The 14,790-nt window shown below is 52.0% G+C and overlaps 2 protein-coding genes across 2 annotated transcripts; both read left to right on the top strand.

Annotated features, from left to right (window-relative positions):
• The first annotated feature begins 336 nt into the window (after positions 1–336).
• On the top strand, positions 337–7,261 carry CNR2 (cannabinoid receptor 2). The gene is made up of 2 exons (XM_009931078.2): positions 337–496; positions 5,221–7,261. Exon 2 carries the CDS (start codon positions 5,287–5,289, stop codon positions 6,334–6,336), a length of 1,050 nt encoding a protein of 349 aa, XP_009929380.2. The 5' UTR covers positions 337–496; positions 5,221–5,286; the 3' UTR covers positions 6,337–7,261.
• A 686-nt stretch (positions 7,262–7,947) lies between these two features.
• On the top strand, positions 7,948–13,931 carry FUCA1 (alpha-L-fucosidase 1). Its single transcript, XM_075438119.1, has 8 exons — positions 7,948–8,291; positions 9,056–9,190; positions 9,414–9,551; positions 10,201–10,306; positions 10,743–10,943; positions 11,154–11,344; positions 12,170–12,269; positions 12,960–13,931. The coding sequence occupies exons 1-8, from the start codon at positions 7,948–7,950 to the stop codon at positions 13,098–13,100; spliced, it is 1,356 nt and encodes a 451-aa protein (XP_075294234.1). The 3' UTR covers positions 13,101–13,931.
• The last annotated feature ends 859 nt before the right edge of the window (positions 13,932–14,790 follow it).

Here is a 14,790-nt window from a genome sequence, read left to right as displayed (position 1 = left end):
TAGACCTGCACACAGCTTGGTATATCCAGCTTTTTCTGTCCTTGCCTCCTAGCTGTTTTCCTTCCCCTCCTCTTGCACTTCCCCAGAGAAGTCAGGAAAAGACCCTGAATATCTCTTGCCTCAAACGCTGCAGGTACATGGGGGAATCAGAGGGGCTGAGCAAATTATTTCAGCGAGTCAGAGGGTTAGGGTGGTTGTGAGATGTGGCCCAAGCAGCCAGAAGCAGAACACAAAACCCAGAGGGGAAGTGGGGGAGGAAAGAAAACCTGACACACGTTCACCAAAAGAATGCAAAAGAGAGCAAGAAACCAGAGGAAGGATTTGCACTGATGGATTTCCAGCCCAGGGGAGTAAAACAGAATGGTATGAGAAACCCAGATGAAACCAGAAGTGATGTGAAAGGAGAGGCGACGTCCGCAGCTGCACAGCCTGCCCTGAGAGCTGGAAGGATGGGAAGCCCCCAAGCACCCCCAGCCCACGACGCCGGCGAGAGGAGGTGAGCGGTTTGTGTTTGCTAACCCAGGGGGAGATCCTGCAGCCCAGGATCCTTTTTCTCGTGGTAAAACCCACCGTACCTCTGAGCCCACGGTGCTGACACGCACGCATGCAGACCCGGGAGACTCCGCCATGCAGGGTTTGTCACAGGGAGATTGCCGGTGTTATATGGAATAAACTGCAACACAGTGTGTAACAAAGGGTGGGAAATTTGCTTTTTAGGATGAATGCTTTCATAAGGAGAACGCGAAAGGTAAGTGTTTAAATAACAGACTGAGGGCTAACTCTTTACAGTTGGTTTTAGGAAATATGAATGTTAGGTGTCAGAGGTATTTCCAAATGTCTCGCAAGCATGAGTGTGGTACTGAGCCCTCCGGCTGAGCATTCTCCACGCGTGGTGGTTTTGGTGGAGGCAGAGGAGCTCTGTTTTGCCATGCTTTGTACCCGAACTGGCATTCGCAGTGCTGCTCTGCACCCCCACGCCGCTGTGCTCGGAATGCTGTCACCTGAGCCATCACACATGGGCAGAACTGGACTCTCAACAGGAATATTTGTACAGGGCAGTGCTTACATCAGGGAGGTAACTCCGCTCGGCATTATTTAATATGGCAGAGGGGCAAACTGGGATGAACAGCTGTTTCCCTAATAATGGCAAAACTTCTACAACTAAAACAAGAAACCATGTACAAACTAAAATATTTGTAAAGCAAAAGATACGTTGCTTTTCCAGCAAGCGAAAAGTCCAAGCATTAATGACAATTTTTACATAAATCACTTCCCGTGTTCATATTAGGTGATCACTTAAGACATTTTATTTTATTGTAAGATCAAATCTCTCAGAAATTCTGGCGATGAAATATTCAAGACCAGCGATTTCAGAGTGCTGCAGGCACATTGCACTGGCTGATTGCAACAGGAAAATTTAATTTTACATTTTCTAAGCAACCAATATGTTAACTTATTAATCACAAGGATTCCGAGATGTCTCTGTAAATGAAGAAACCATCCCAAGTGATATCAGAAACCACGCTGCTGCTGCATGCAAGGCAGTGTAATTCTGACAGCTGAAATCAATCGCAGCAATGCACTGAAATGGAAAAGGACTTTTTCATTTGTAGATTTAATTTCCACCGAAGCCAGCGGAGTTACTAGGCTGGAGTGAGTGGGCTCGCAAGCAGCTCTAACAGGGGGAAGGTTTCTCTGCTGCTTCTGGGCAGACTTTGCAGTCAGTGAGGCTGTATCAGAAATACATTGCATTCCCAAATGTCTTATCTGTATTTTGTTTCTAATAGCTGGGCTTCTTGTTCGTTCAGTGCGTTGCATGCATTTGCTGCCTCCTGGGGCTGTTGTTATTGGCGCTGTCTGGGGGTTTCTCCATTGCAAGGGATGGGGTTTCCATTGCTTTATTTTGGCAGAATGTTCCCCGCCCTGGGAGATCCTGCTGGCAGGAGACACTTTGCTGTGCTAGGAGGAGAGTTAATCCTGTGCAGAGGCCCAGGAAATCCCCGCTTGGCTCCTGCGGCTTCCAGGGAACCAGTCCCTCCGTGCCGCAGTCTCCTGGCTCTACATGAGGGCAAGAGGCCCCTTCACCCTTTCCTGCTGAGCTGAAATGTCAGCCCGTCGGGCAGGGACTCTCTGGGCTCGCTGGGCTGGTTGTGGCAGTGATGCACGGCCGTGCCCAGGGCTGCAGTTCCCAGGGAGGGGGAGATGCTGCCCCTCAGAAGGTGGGTTTCCACCCTGGAAGTGGGACTTGCCCCATGGAGGATGCTGCAGACCAGCTCTCCCCCAGGATCCAGATACGGGCTGGCTTGTTTCCCAGGAGCTGGAGCGTGCAGAAGGCAGGGGGTGTGAACAAACAAATGGTTGAATCCAGGAGCCCATCTGACAAGAGAAAAATGTCTCCCGGGCAGGAAAAAGCAGCCTTATGGCCAAAAAAAGAAGGGACAGGCAGTGCAAGGAGAGGGGGTCTTGGCATTGTCCATGTGTTCATGCTCTGGAGCCTCTACAGAAGGCATCTTGTGCTGGAGCAAAGCCCCGTGCTTTCCCTCACAGGCACGGGAGCTGGAAGGAAGATCTGGGGGAGCTCAGTCAAAACTGCAAAGAGGTTCGTCCTTGCCATTCAGCTTGAGACACAACAGATGTGGGAGGAGAAGGTCTGGGCTGGCTGACTGATTGCTACGAGCCCAGCACAGTACTCTGAACCTGAGGGCTTATCTGAATTATGTCAGCTTAATGGAGAGAGCTGTACCAGAACAGTCAGTGCAGGAGTTATTTTGCGTTATAACCAAATTCTCTCCCCAAGCAACATAACATGAGGGATAGCATTTTGCTGGCCTTCAGACTCTTGCCTAATGTTCAGTACAGTTTTCAAGCTCCTAAGTATGTTTGTTGGACATTGCACAACTGCAGATACTGAGAATTTAAGATGGTCCTGGGGATTCTGGGTCCAATTAATGTGCGTCAAGGTGATGCTGGACTCTGCTTATTAAGAGATGTCTTGGTTTGGATGCTGGAGTTTTGGCTGGGGAGTTTTGCATACTCAGAGAGGCAGTTGCTGCCCCAGTGGCCCCTGGTGAGCCCTGAGCTACATCCAAGTCCATCTGTCCGCTAAATCCATCTTCTCTGGAGAGAGAGATGTTGTCAGGTTTAATAGCAGCAGTAGCAATTACTGCTGCACACAGAGCGTTTCTGTGACGAGCTGCAGGAAACACGAGTGCTGAGATCAGAGTGCAACGTCTCCGGTCCTGTATGCTTACCCCACTCCAGAGCCTGATGTAAGAGCAGAGAGGCTTGCTGCAATGCTGAGCCACATTGCAGCCCAAAGTCCAGGCCTCCTCCAGCCTAGTACGCCAAGAAACGCAAACCAGGGTTCAACTGCTCTGGCTGTAATATGGACCGAATGCCCTGCAGTCACCCGTGTTTGAGCCCTGACAGGCGGGCAGGAGCAAAGTGCTGGGCTCAGACTCTGCTTTGCAAGCTCCTAGGCAGCATCTCAAGTGCTCGGGGGTATTTTGCACCTACTGCAAAACACAGAAATAGTGAGGAGTGTCTGGGGACGGGGGAATTGGTGGGGAAGGAAGTAGCGGAGACAGGTATAAAATACGTGTCACTGCTAAGATGTTGCGGACAGAGGTTTTGTAGTGTGTTGGTCACTGCTGGCTGTTGTTTCCTCTAAAGACAGCCGTTGCCTTTTCTGAATTTCAAAACACAGAGAAGCCACAGATGGTTGGCTACAGGTGCCTGGAGCCCGGCAGCGCTGAAGCCCGGGTAGCTGGAGCTGCCGCACGTCCCATCTGCTGCCTCTTGCATGTTTTGGGTGTTTCATCTTTCAAAAGAGAGCTGAGGGGAGGGAGAGACAGAGATTTGTTTGCTTTGGGGGAAAGGGAGCGCTATCAGCCCAGGGCTTTCCTCCAGCACTGGGGACTCACAGTCCCATCGCCGGGATACTCAAAGCCAGGCGGATGCTTTCAGGAAGGGGGGTCCTGTCCCACGGTCTCTGCAGCAGGGCGGTACGACCTGCCGGTGCGCAGCGCTCCGGGGACAGCATGTCTCTCTGCTAATCAGGCAGCTTTAGTGTATCCAACATCCGCCTCTTCATCTGCTCGACAGAGCCCGGTCCAGGATGACCTTCTTCCCCTGTTACATGAGGCAACACAAGGCAGGTGAGCCCTCAGGTAAAGTACATTTGGTTTAAAGCATGAGTATAATCACGACCAAGAATGGGAGAAGAATAACTTCTGAAGGACAAGCTCATCAGTGTAATGAAGATGAAGGGATTTAAATGCGTTAAGCTGCAGAAGTGTAGAGAAAAACATGACTTTGCTGCCACAGAGTGCACTGAGCATCTCGGCGTCCACCTAGGGAAAAATAAAGCATTGCTCTCTATCACATCTCTGCTGAAGCTAAAAATATTGATAAAATCAACCTAATCCTGGGCATGGACAGGGGTTCTTAGGTTCAAGTGGTCTAGCTCCTGCATGTCCCCATTTTTATGTCCAACCTGCACTCTAATATTGATATTGAACAATCACTTTTAATCACTCTGACCATGGGGCAGACTGACTCCTGACACAGGGATTAGGAGGGGAGAAACACAGCTTTAATGAGGCTGAACTTTATCAAACTGCAATGGGCAAGCTTAAATATAAAACCAGCCTGGTAATTTTATGTGTTGAGGAATAAATGCTTCAAAGTGCACTTTGTGTTCCCAGATGAGCTTCACCAAGTCCCTGGCAATGCAGCATCCCTCATCCTTCTCCATCCCAGCCACCTCCCGGGGCAGCTTCACCTAGACAGGCTGTTCTCCTGTCCTCCTGTCCCCGGCCACAGCACAATGTCACCATGAGCAGTACCTTCCACCACTGCTGGCCTGAGCAGTGAATCCCGGAGGACTGGTAAGAGCTGGCCCAGGATTTGTACAATTCTCAGCGTTGCTGCTTCCCTCTTGTGGTGAGGAAACACCCCGAGAGACGGACGTGGTACGGCCGTGGTACTCATGGGCTGTGATAGACGGGTCTCAGCCAAGTCACCGGTGGGTTAAAGCCTGGATGTCTGCTGGGAAAGGGTGGAAGTCGGCTACAGCATTTGGGCTGTGGACCTGAAGTAGGTCTCCCTGGGCTCTTTTTCTTTTGCATGCTTCCCTCTAAAGGGAGGGATGTGTCCAAGTGGGTTGAGTTTATTGCTAATTGTGCTCCTGTAAGTCCCCTTCCCCTTGGTCTTTTTCAGAGCATCTGAAGAAGTGCGAAGGAAGCAGAAAGGCTCTCTGCAAGATCCTAGCTCCAGTTAATCACAATGGATATTTGTGAGATGTATGAAAACGCCTCCAAATGCAGTGCGAACACCATGGAGTGCTTCATGGTCCTCAGCACGCAAGCGCAGAAGATAAGCATTGCCACACTGTGTGGCCTCTTTGGGACACTGTGCATGTTTGAGAACTCTTTGGTGCTGTACCTGATCTTCTCCTCCCCCGGGACCAGGAGAAAGCCTTCCTACCTCTTTATCAGCAGCCTGGCCTTGGCTGACATTCTGGCCAGCATCATCTTCGTCTGCAGTTTTGTGAACTTCCATGTCTTTAATGAAACCCGTTTCTCTAAAGAAATGTTCCTGCTGCAGCTGGGAGGGGTGAACACGTCCTTCTCTGCCTCCCTGAGCAGCTTGCTGCTGACAGCCCTGGACCGTTACATCTCCATCAGCCGACCATCTGAATACAAGCTCCTCATGACAAGGAAGAGAGCGTGGATAGTCCTGGGGCTGCTCTGGATGACATGTGTGACCATTGCTTCCCTGCCCCTCCTGGGCTGGAACTGCTGCACACTCAATTCAACCTGCTCTGAGCTGTTCCCGTTTGTGGACGACAACTATCTGTCGAGCTGGATCTGCTTCGTCATGGTCCTGCTGGGGTGTATCATCTATGCCTACGCACATGTGCTGTGGAGGGCTCACCAGCACGTGGCCTACATGGAGAAGAACCAAGTGCAGATGGGAAAGCAGAACACCAGGATGAGGATGGATGTCATGCTGGCCAAGACCCTTGTCATGGTGCTGACGGTCCTCGTGCTGTGCTGGTCTCCAGTCCTCATTCTCATGATCTACAGCATATTTGCCAGCCTGAGCAATCACCTGCGCAAGGTGTTTGCCTTCTGCAGCACCCTCTGCCTGCTCAATTCCATGGTGAACCCCATTATTTATGCCCTGCGGAGCAAGGAGCTGTATTCCTCCCTGAGGATGATCTTGTCTCGGTTCAGGAGGCAGCTGAAGGCCTCAGAGGACAGCCCCGAAGCAGACAGCACCCACAAGTCCTCCATCATAGAGACTGTCTGCGAGGACACGCGTGTAACGTAGGGCGGCAGCTGTGGGAAGTCGCACTTGCACTGGCAGAAAGAGTCTGGATCACTTTCCTTTTTTCTTTTCTCTTCTTATGGAGGTCCTAGGAGATGGGACATCAGATGCCTGCCATGCAGCCAGCTCCTGCTGATGTTATTCTTAGACACTGGGTCATAAAGTGCACAGATTTCCACAGGCAGACAGTCCCCAAGCTGCAGAGATACTGGTGCCACGTCAGCGTGCCAGCCCTGAGGCAGCAGGTAACGCCATGCCCCAGAACAGCAGATCCTAACATTTTATAACAATTCCTCCTGCCTGGCCTCCCACCTGTCCACCAGTAAGCTCCTAATCCATTTTTCTTACATTCAGTGGTGTCTTCCTTACACTCCATAAAATACAGCTAACCTCAAGTAAAACACTCTGCAGATCTTCAGTTTCTCTAGAAATCCCCAGGCGTCACATAACTCTCTCTAAACCCCGTAACCGGGCACGGGCAGAGTTGTACCAGCACCATCAGCAAAGTGCGACAGCACATCGCTACGTAGCAGAGGTACATCTGTTTATACCAGACTTGAATGCCGTCTCGGGGTGTTCTGTATTAGTGGCACGGTGAAAAAAGGCCTTCACGTCCTGGCAAAGGTGGCAGAGAACAACGCCGGGCTGTGACGAGCTCCTGCCGATGGTGAATGCCTCGCTGCACGGCGCAGGAGTGGGACCAGCAGCAGCAGGACATACCCCAGCCCTGGCTGGGAAACGTGCGGATGGTTTCTCTGGGCTTGCTTGCAGACAGTCCTGGCTAATCACATCTTACAGCATTTAGGGTCATTTTGATTTTATCATCTAATTCTTTATGGAAAACTGAAATGCTCTCACTGGGGCTTACGGACTCTGCCATAGTTGAGGTTTTCAGGGCGGACTGGACCCTGCAGGCAGCACATCTCTTTCAGCGGATTTAAGGAAAGCTAATTTGCGCCACGCAGGCATTTATTGGATGTTACGTGATTAAACATTAAAGCCATTTTTCAGCCTTTTCTTCCATTAACCTCTGGGGCACAAACTCCTCCAGGCGACAGGCTGAAGCCCAAGCTGGGGCAGATACTCTGAGTATGAGGAACTCTATAGATTTTTTTGTAAATTACAGAAAAGCAGCACCTTTAGCTGCAAAACCTGCAAGGAGGGCAGAGTGGGACGGGGCCCGTGGCTGGCACCCTGGGGAGAGCAGGGCTCCCAAACACCTGCGACAGGGACGAGCCCGGCACGGGGCCTGGCCACAAGGCCCTTGGACTCTGCCCTGTTTCCCCAGAGAAGGCACCCGGCCCTCACGTGCGGGTTTTGGAGCCAGACCCTGGGCCTGCTCTGGCTGCCCGGGCGGGCCAGGGGAGAGGGGTCTCACAGAGGCCGAGCTGCCATGGGGCCGGCCCCGTGGGCCCCTCAGGGGATGACCACAGAGGCTCCGACCTCAGGCGGGGGCATACGGGCGGCTGCAGCGGGGCAGGGCCGGGCTGGGAGGGAGGGAAGGAGGGAAGGGGGGAGGAAGGAGGCCCCAGCCCCGCTGCCAGGCGGAGCGCAGCCTCGAACCGGCGGCCCCTCGGTAGCCATGGCGGCGGCGGCGTGACGTCACGCGGCAGCATGGCGGCCGGCGGGCTGCTGTGGCTGGCGGCGGCGCTGGGCCCGGCGCTGGCCTCGCCGCGCTACCGCCCCGACTGGGCCAGCCTGGACGCCAGGCCGCTGCCGGCTTGGTTCGACCAGGCCAAGGTGGGGGTGTTCGTGCACTGGGGGGTGTTCTCCGTCCCGGCCTGGGGCTCCGAGTGGTTCTGGTGGCACTGGCAGGGCGAGCACCGCGCCGACTACGAGCGCTTCGTGCAGCGCCGGTACCCGCCCGGCACCACCTACGCGGACTTCGCGCCTCGCTTCACCGCTAGCGACTTCCAGCCCCGCGAGTGGGCCCAGCTCTTCCAGCGGGCTGGTGCCAGGTCAGCGTCGGGCACCGGCTGGGGCGGCGGGGGTCCCTGAGGGGATGGAGGGGTGGGGATGGGGGTCCCTGAGGGTTCGGCAGAGCCATTTCTGAGGGTCCCTGAGGAGATGGGGGTCCCTGAGGGGATGAGTGCCGTGCTCGGGGGTCCCTGAGGGCATGGGGTAGCCATTTCTGCGGGTCCCTGAGGGGATCAGTGCCATGCCTGGGGATCCCTGAAGGCACGGGGAGCCATTTCTGAGGATTCCTGAGGGGATGGGGGAGTCATTTCTGTGGGTCCCTGAGGGGATGGGGGTCCCTGAGGGGATGAGTGCCGTGCCCAGGGGTCCTTGATGCTATGGAGGAACATGTATGGGGGTCCCTGAGGGGAAGGAAGGGCCTGGAGAGGATGGGGGGGGCTGTGCCTGGGGTCCCCAGGAGGATGCAGGGGTCCTGGAGGGGCTGGAAGGGCCAAGTCTGGGGATCCCTAAGGGATTGGGGGTCCCACTGTAGATCCCTGAGGGGTCGTGCCCAGGGTGCTGAGGAGATAACAGGTCTTGCTACTTCCTAAGTCTTGATTGTTCGTTGTTTTCCAGCATTAAAATCCATTGAAAACCTCTGTTACTCTTGTAATTGCTTCTAAATTTAAAGGGTAATGAAAAAGGGCTCCTCACAGCATGGTTATTCAGTCCCTTGCTTTCTTAGGGACTGGGTTTGCCAGTGAGGCTGGGGAATATCTTGGGTAGTTCCTTTGTCATCCTGATCGAGGGCTTTTTTCCCCATCAGGTATGTGGTGCTGACCACGAAGCATCATGAAGGCTTCACCAACTGGGGGTCGCCCGTGTCCTGGAACTGGAATTCTCTGGATACGGGGCCCCACCGAGATCTTGTAGGAGAGCTGGGAGAGGCCCTCAGGGAGAGGTATGGCACTGCCAAACCCTGCGGTTCCATTCATCTGCGTGCACTGAATTCTCGTGGCTGTTCTTGTCAGAGAGCAGAAAACGAGGAGTTTAATATGAAAAAATTAGTGCTTGCAAAGTCATGAAATCTTCTGTAAAATAATAATGCCAGTAATCTAATCTGCCACTGGTTCTTAATCCCTGCTGCCAGCCTAACTCTTTCCTCTGTGTTTTCTGTCCTTCAGCCACATACGCTATGGACTGTATCACTCTCTGTTAGAGTGGTTTAATCCGCTCTATCTAGCTGACAAAGAAAGTGGCTTCCAGACCCAGAACTTCGTTTTAAAGAAGACCATGCCAGAACTTTATGATCTTGTCCTAAAGTAAGAGCTGCAACCAGTTAGGAATCAAGAGCATTTCCTGGTTTCAGTGCTATAGAGAAAGATGCAAAGTGGACGCAGAGAAGAGAGGTGACAAATGTTCATTTTTGCCAAGGCAAATCTGTTACTTATCAGTAATGATTTGCAGTAATTAGAAAAGGGGTTCACATTTGCCCTGTGGACAGCCTAACTTGTGGAATAAGGTAGAGATGCATTTTTCTTGCAGAGCGCCTTTGAAGGTGGAGCAAGCTGTTTAGTATGTAGGTAGAGTAGAAGAGCAGTTTCACTGTGAATTTACATCCTTGCCTTGCTCCCCCTTGTTGATAAAAGTACGAGGCTTGGACACATGTTGCTCAGAATTGCCGTTGTCCCAGGTCAAGAATGTGCCTCATAATTGCCTTTGAGATGCAGTCTTCTCTTTTTTTGAAGAATTGCATCCTCTCTTGAGCTGTGATCAACACGTCATTCTTTGCGGCTGCAAGAACCTTGCTTAAAGCTTTGTCTGAAGCAGAAACTGATAGCGTAAACCTCCTGGTGATGTCAGGCAATAGGAAGAGGAAGTGAAGCTAGACTCCAGATGCAAGAATCACAGTGCTTCCTTTGGGGTAGGATAGGATAAGCTATTTTGAAATAACGATCATCTTTCTGTTAGATATAAACCAGACTTGATTTGGTCGGATGGAGACTGGGAAGCTCCGGAGTCGTACTGGAATTCTACCTCTTTCCTTGCCTGGCTTTATAACGATAGTCCCGTCAAGGTACCGCTCTCAGCTGTCCCTCAGGGCCTCTAGCATTTTGTGGGTGTGGAAGATGTGGCAGCAGTGAGATGTGAATGTGATCAAATCAGAAACCCGCTTGACAGGTGCCAGATGTGCTTTGTGCTCTCACAAAAAATAAGAAGCTCACACTGTGCTGGTATGAGAAGGCTCTGGTGTCCTTCCCAGCACACGTGTGGGAGGATCGGAGGCCAGGAACCTTGTTGCCCCAACTTTTACCTGAGTGAGTAGAGAGAGGTTCTCGCAGAGAGGGCTTCAGCCTTCTCTGGAGGATCCTCTCTCTCTCCGTTGATTACCCAGGGGGGTTTAGGTATTTACCTCCTAAGTTAGATGCCTTTGCTGACTTAGGAGGGATGAATGCAAACTGAAACGTCCAAGACAAAACATTCTCCCTGCTGAGCTTTGTGTCTTCTTTCAGGACACTGTTGTTGTTAATGATCGCTGGTGTAATAACTGCTCTTGCCATCATGGAGGCTACTACAATTGTGCTGACAAATACAAGCCAGGGACCCTGCCAGCTCACAAGTGGGAGATGTGCTCCTCCATTGACAGGCTTTCCTGGGGCTATCGAAGCAACATGCACATTGCTGAGTTAATGGATGAGGAAAGTATCATTGAGGTAAGAAACTTTGAAATCAAGAGTAACCGGTGTGGGGGAGTTACTGAGAATTAGAGGTTTCCTTCATCCTCCTACTCGCAGAAAGAGCTGTCAGGTGTTTCATACAGCCAGGCTAGAGTTAAAGGAGCAATTGATGAGGACAAAGCCCACATTTCTTTGTTGTCAGAAGTGAAGATAATGCCATTTGTTACCTTGGTTTGTCTGTCACAGGAGCTAGTGCAGACTGTGAGTTTTGGAGGCAACTACCTTCTGAATGTGGGACCTACGAAAGAAGGGGTGATTGTCCCCATCTTCCAAGAAAGACTTCTGGCCCTTGGGAGGTGGCTGGACATGAATGGGGAGGCAATTTATGAGTCAAAGCCCTGGAGAGTACAGATGGAGAACAGCACAGACACGGTCTGGTAAGGACTCTGTTGCTCAGTACCTCTGTTGCTTTGTTGATCTGGGCTGGGACTTGCAGAGCTGAGGTTTCTTTTGTATTTGTTCTTAAATTTGGTCCACTCTGAAGTGTTGCCATCAGCTGCAGATGGCATTTAGGTAATATCCCACAGTTGGAGTGCTCAGATACAGCCCTATGGTATTATCTAAGGAATATCTTGCTTGAAAGAAGAGAATAAAAATCAGGACTTCATCCATCTTGGTTGATTTGGAAAAAAACAACTCTTCCATTACAAAAATTTCCATGCTGCTGCTGTCAGGACTGTGTGAGTAGTGGTCCTGGCTAGTATAAGTTGCACAAGTGTAGTTCATCTTCACACATAGTGTTTGTAAATGTAGTGATCTTTGCTTTTAAGCTGTTGTATAATGGTACTAATCACTGTCACCCAACTGTTAGATTTGTACTGACAGAAGAGCATAGTGAGTCAGGAGCCAGAAATGCTACAAAACGGAGTTGGCTTTTTTTTCCTCAAGTGGGTTCAGTCTAGAAATGCTAGATTGAGATCAGGATAAGGCAGCATATCCGCTCTGTTGACCACCAGCTAAGGCAAGGACAGATTGGCAAATGACATTTGCTTTTAGGAAGCACGCACGGACTTTGGGTTTCATCAGCCAATGCTGAAATGGTGGGTCCAAAGTGACAAATTTCGGAATGAGGGGAAAGTAGGTGACCCCTGTGCGGTGACAGCAGGTCAGTCGGTGTTGCCGTGCTGTCTGAAAAGGTCAAGCTCTTGTCTGATCCTCTCTCTTATGGGGTTCCTCACCTTGCTGAACTCTTGCTCTCTTAGGTACACTTCTAAGGGGCCAGTTGTCTACGCCATCTTCCTGACCTGGCCTCGGGGCAACGTCTTAGAGCTGTCCTCGCCCGCTCCATCCCCAGCCACACAAGTAAGGAGCTTGGGAAAAAAAAGATAATGCACTCTGAGAGCCCACCTTGGGCACGTGTGGGCTGGGAAGGTCCAGCCTGACTTTGTTTGGAAACTGGGGAGAGTGGGGAAGTTGTCATCCCATACTTCTTGTTCTGGGGTGCTGTGGCCTCCCTCCAGATCCTTGCGGCATCCCAAGTTATTCTCCAGGCTTCGGCTCACCGTTAACACAGAAGGTTGGGTAGGACTTGCCAGGACAGGCTCGCGGTCTGCCGTGGAACAGGCAGAGACGCTTCTCCCCCAGAGTCTTTTGACGCTGTTGGCACAGGGAGGTGAAGCCAGTAAGAAGCCTCACCCATGGAAGGAGTCACTGGTATTGGCATCTCAACTTCCAGTCAGGTGCACTGACCCGCTAGTTGTGAATGCAATTGTTAGTGACGCAAATGCTAGCGTGCCCTTTGCTCTAAATAAACAGAGGTAAAGCCTGCTCCGTAAAAAAAACCCAAAATCCCCAACAAACTACAGTCAAATGTATGCTCCCAGGATATCCCATACGTTACCTTCTGTGCACTGCGGAGATGTGCAGGGCTGCCCCGAATGCGTGGGCAGTGCTGCACAGAGACGGCAAACGTGTGTGGGGTGTGCTGGGGTGTTCCAGTGGAAGGTACCTGTGCGACCTACAACCGGGCGTTCCCCCTGCCCTCCTCTGCAGGTGACGATGTTGGGTTTTGCGGGGACTCTGAAGTGGCAGAAGGCCCCAGGCGAGGGACTGCTTGTGACTTTGCCGTGCCTGCTTCCGTCTCCTCTGCCTCCTCAGTCTGGCTGGGCCCTCAGGCTGGAGGGTGTGAAGTGACTGCTGCGAGGTGGAACCGGCAATCTCCCCCTGCCTTTCTTTCAAATTAAGTCATTTATTGTGGAATAAATTGTTTTTCTCTTACAAGAATCTCTCTTGTAATATCTTCTGCCTGCAAGCGGTCTGTTCATTAGTGGGCCTTGTTTGGCAGCAACGGACTGACCTCTGCTCAGCAGCGCGAGGCTGGGACGTCCTTTGCAGCATTCCGCTGGGGTGTGAGCGCCCGTGAGCCGAACATCCACGCTTGGAGCAAGAAGGTTTCTTGATGTAAAGCTGGGTTTCGCTGCTTCACTGCTGTGATCGCAGGGGATGGCGTTGGATGGGCTCGGAGTTGGTGGGAGACTGAAGAGGGTTGGTGTTAGCTGAGAGGACCCACGCTGGGGTGTGAGGCCAGGCCCCACCCGGGTGTAGAGCGTGAACAGGGGGATGCGTGTCTGCGAGGAGGAGGAGAGGCACGTGCTGGCGGTGAGGGTCTTCAGGCTGCTGGAGCAGCTCGCCGGAGGTGGAGCAGCGGGAGCTGTGTCCACGTCCACCTGCGTGTGGCCAGCGCCGGTGAGCCGGGCTGCGCACGGCAGCAGGGCCCGCACCTCCCGGGCAGGAGCAGGCCCTGCCGCTGCCCTGGCTTAATTACACGTCGAAATTAATTTTGATAACCAATGTGATACTCGTACATGTGGAATCCTGAAGGCTTGTGTGTGGTGGGCATCTTCTAGTGAAGACCAACAGCAGTGCCATCGCGGGTTCGTGCGTGTGATGTAGTTGCATGAAAAGAAGTGCTTGATAAGATGTGTTGTATTACTCTGGTATTGGCTGAAGCAATGACGATCACGTACTTTCATCACGAATAAAGATAATGGAAGCTGCTTGTTTGAAGAGTTCTGGAAGAAATCAGCTATAGGGAATCATAATCTAATACAAATCTGTTAACTAACTTCAAATCCATGAACTAACTTCAGTTTATATTGTGGTGGAGACAGCTGCGAGCAGAAGAGTTTTTGTTCTCAGGTGAATTTAACAGAGGAGCCACCAGTCTGAACCGAACCTCTGACTTCTGCTGACCTCTCCTGTGAGGACAGGCTGAGGGAGTTGGGCTTGTCCAGCCTGGAGAAGAGAAGGCTGCGGGGAGACCTGATTGCAGCATTTCAATACTTAAAGGGAGCCGATAGGAAAGACGGGGACAATCTGTTTAGCAGAGACAGCAGTGACAGGACGAGGGGTAATGGTTTTAAACTAAAACAGGGCAGGTTTAGGCTGGATATAAGGAAGAAATTCTTTACAATGAGGGTGGTGAAACACTGGAACGGGTTGCCCAGAGAGGTGGTGGAGGCCCCATGCCTGGAAACATTCCAGACCAGGTTGGACAGGGCTCTGAGCAACCTGATCTAGTTAGCGGTGTCCCTGCTCGCTGCGGGGGGGTTGGACTAGATGACCTCTAGGGGTCCCTTCCGACCCAAAACTTTCTATGATTCTGCTGATTCGGCAAAACAAGGTTTCCTGCGTTAGTGTTGAACTTCCCGAAAGGGGTTGAACAGGACGTACTTAAATGATGAAACACCGGGTGACAGCGCGTGCCTCTGCAGTGCAGACGTTGTTGTGAAGGCCCCACGCCGTTGCTTCAGTCACCGAACGACGCGCTGCGAGCGAAATTTGCCCAAACACCGAGGGTCTGGCGCAAGCGAAGCCCCGGGGG

This window comes from Opisthocomus hoazin, chromosome 17 (assembly GCF_030867145.1).
Source record: "Opisthocomus hoazin isolate bOpiHoa1 chromosome 17, bOpiHoa1.hap1, whole genome shotgun sequence".
Taxonomy (NCBI): domain Eukaryota; kingdom Metazoa; phylum Chordata; class Aves; order Opisthocomiformes; family Opisthocomidae; genus Opisthocomus; species Opisthocomus hoazin.
Note: the sequence above shows the minus strand (reverse complement) of the source record. Positions and strands in the feature narration are given on the sequence as shown.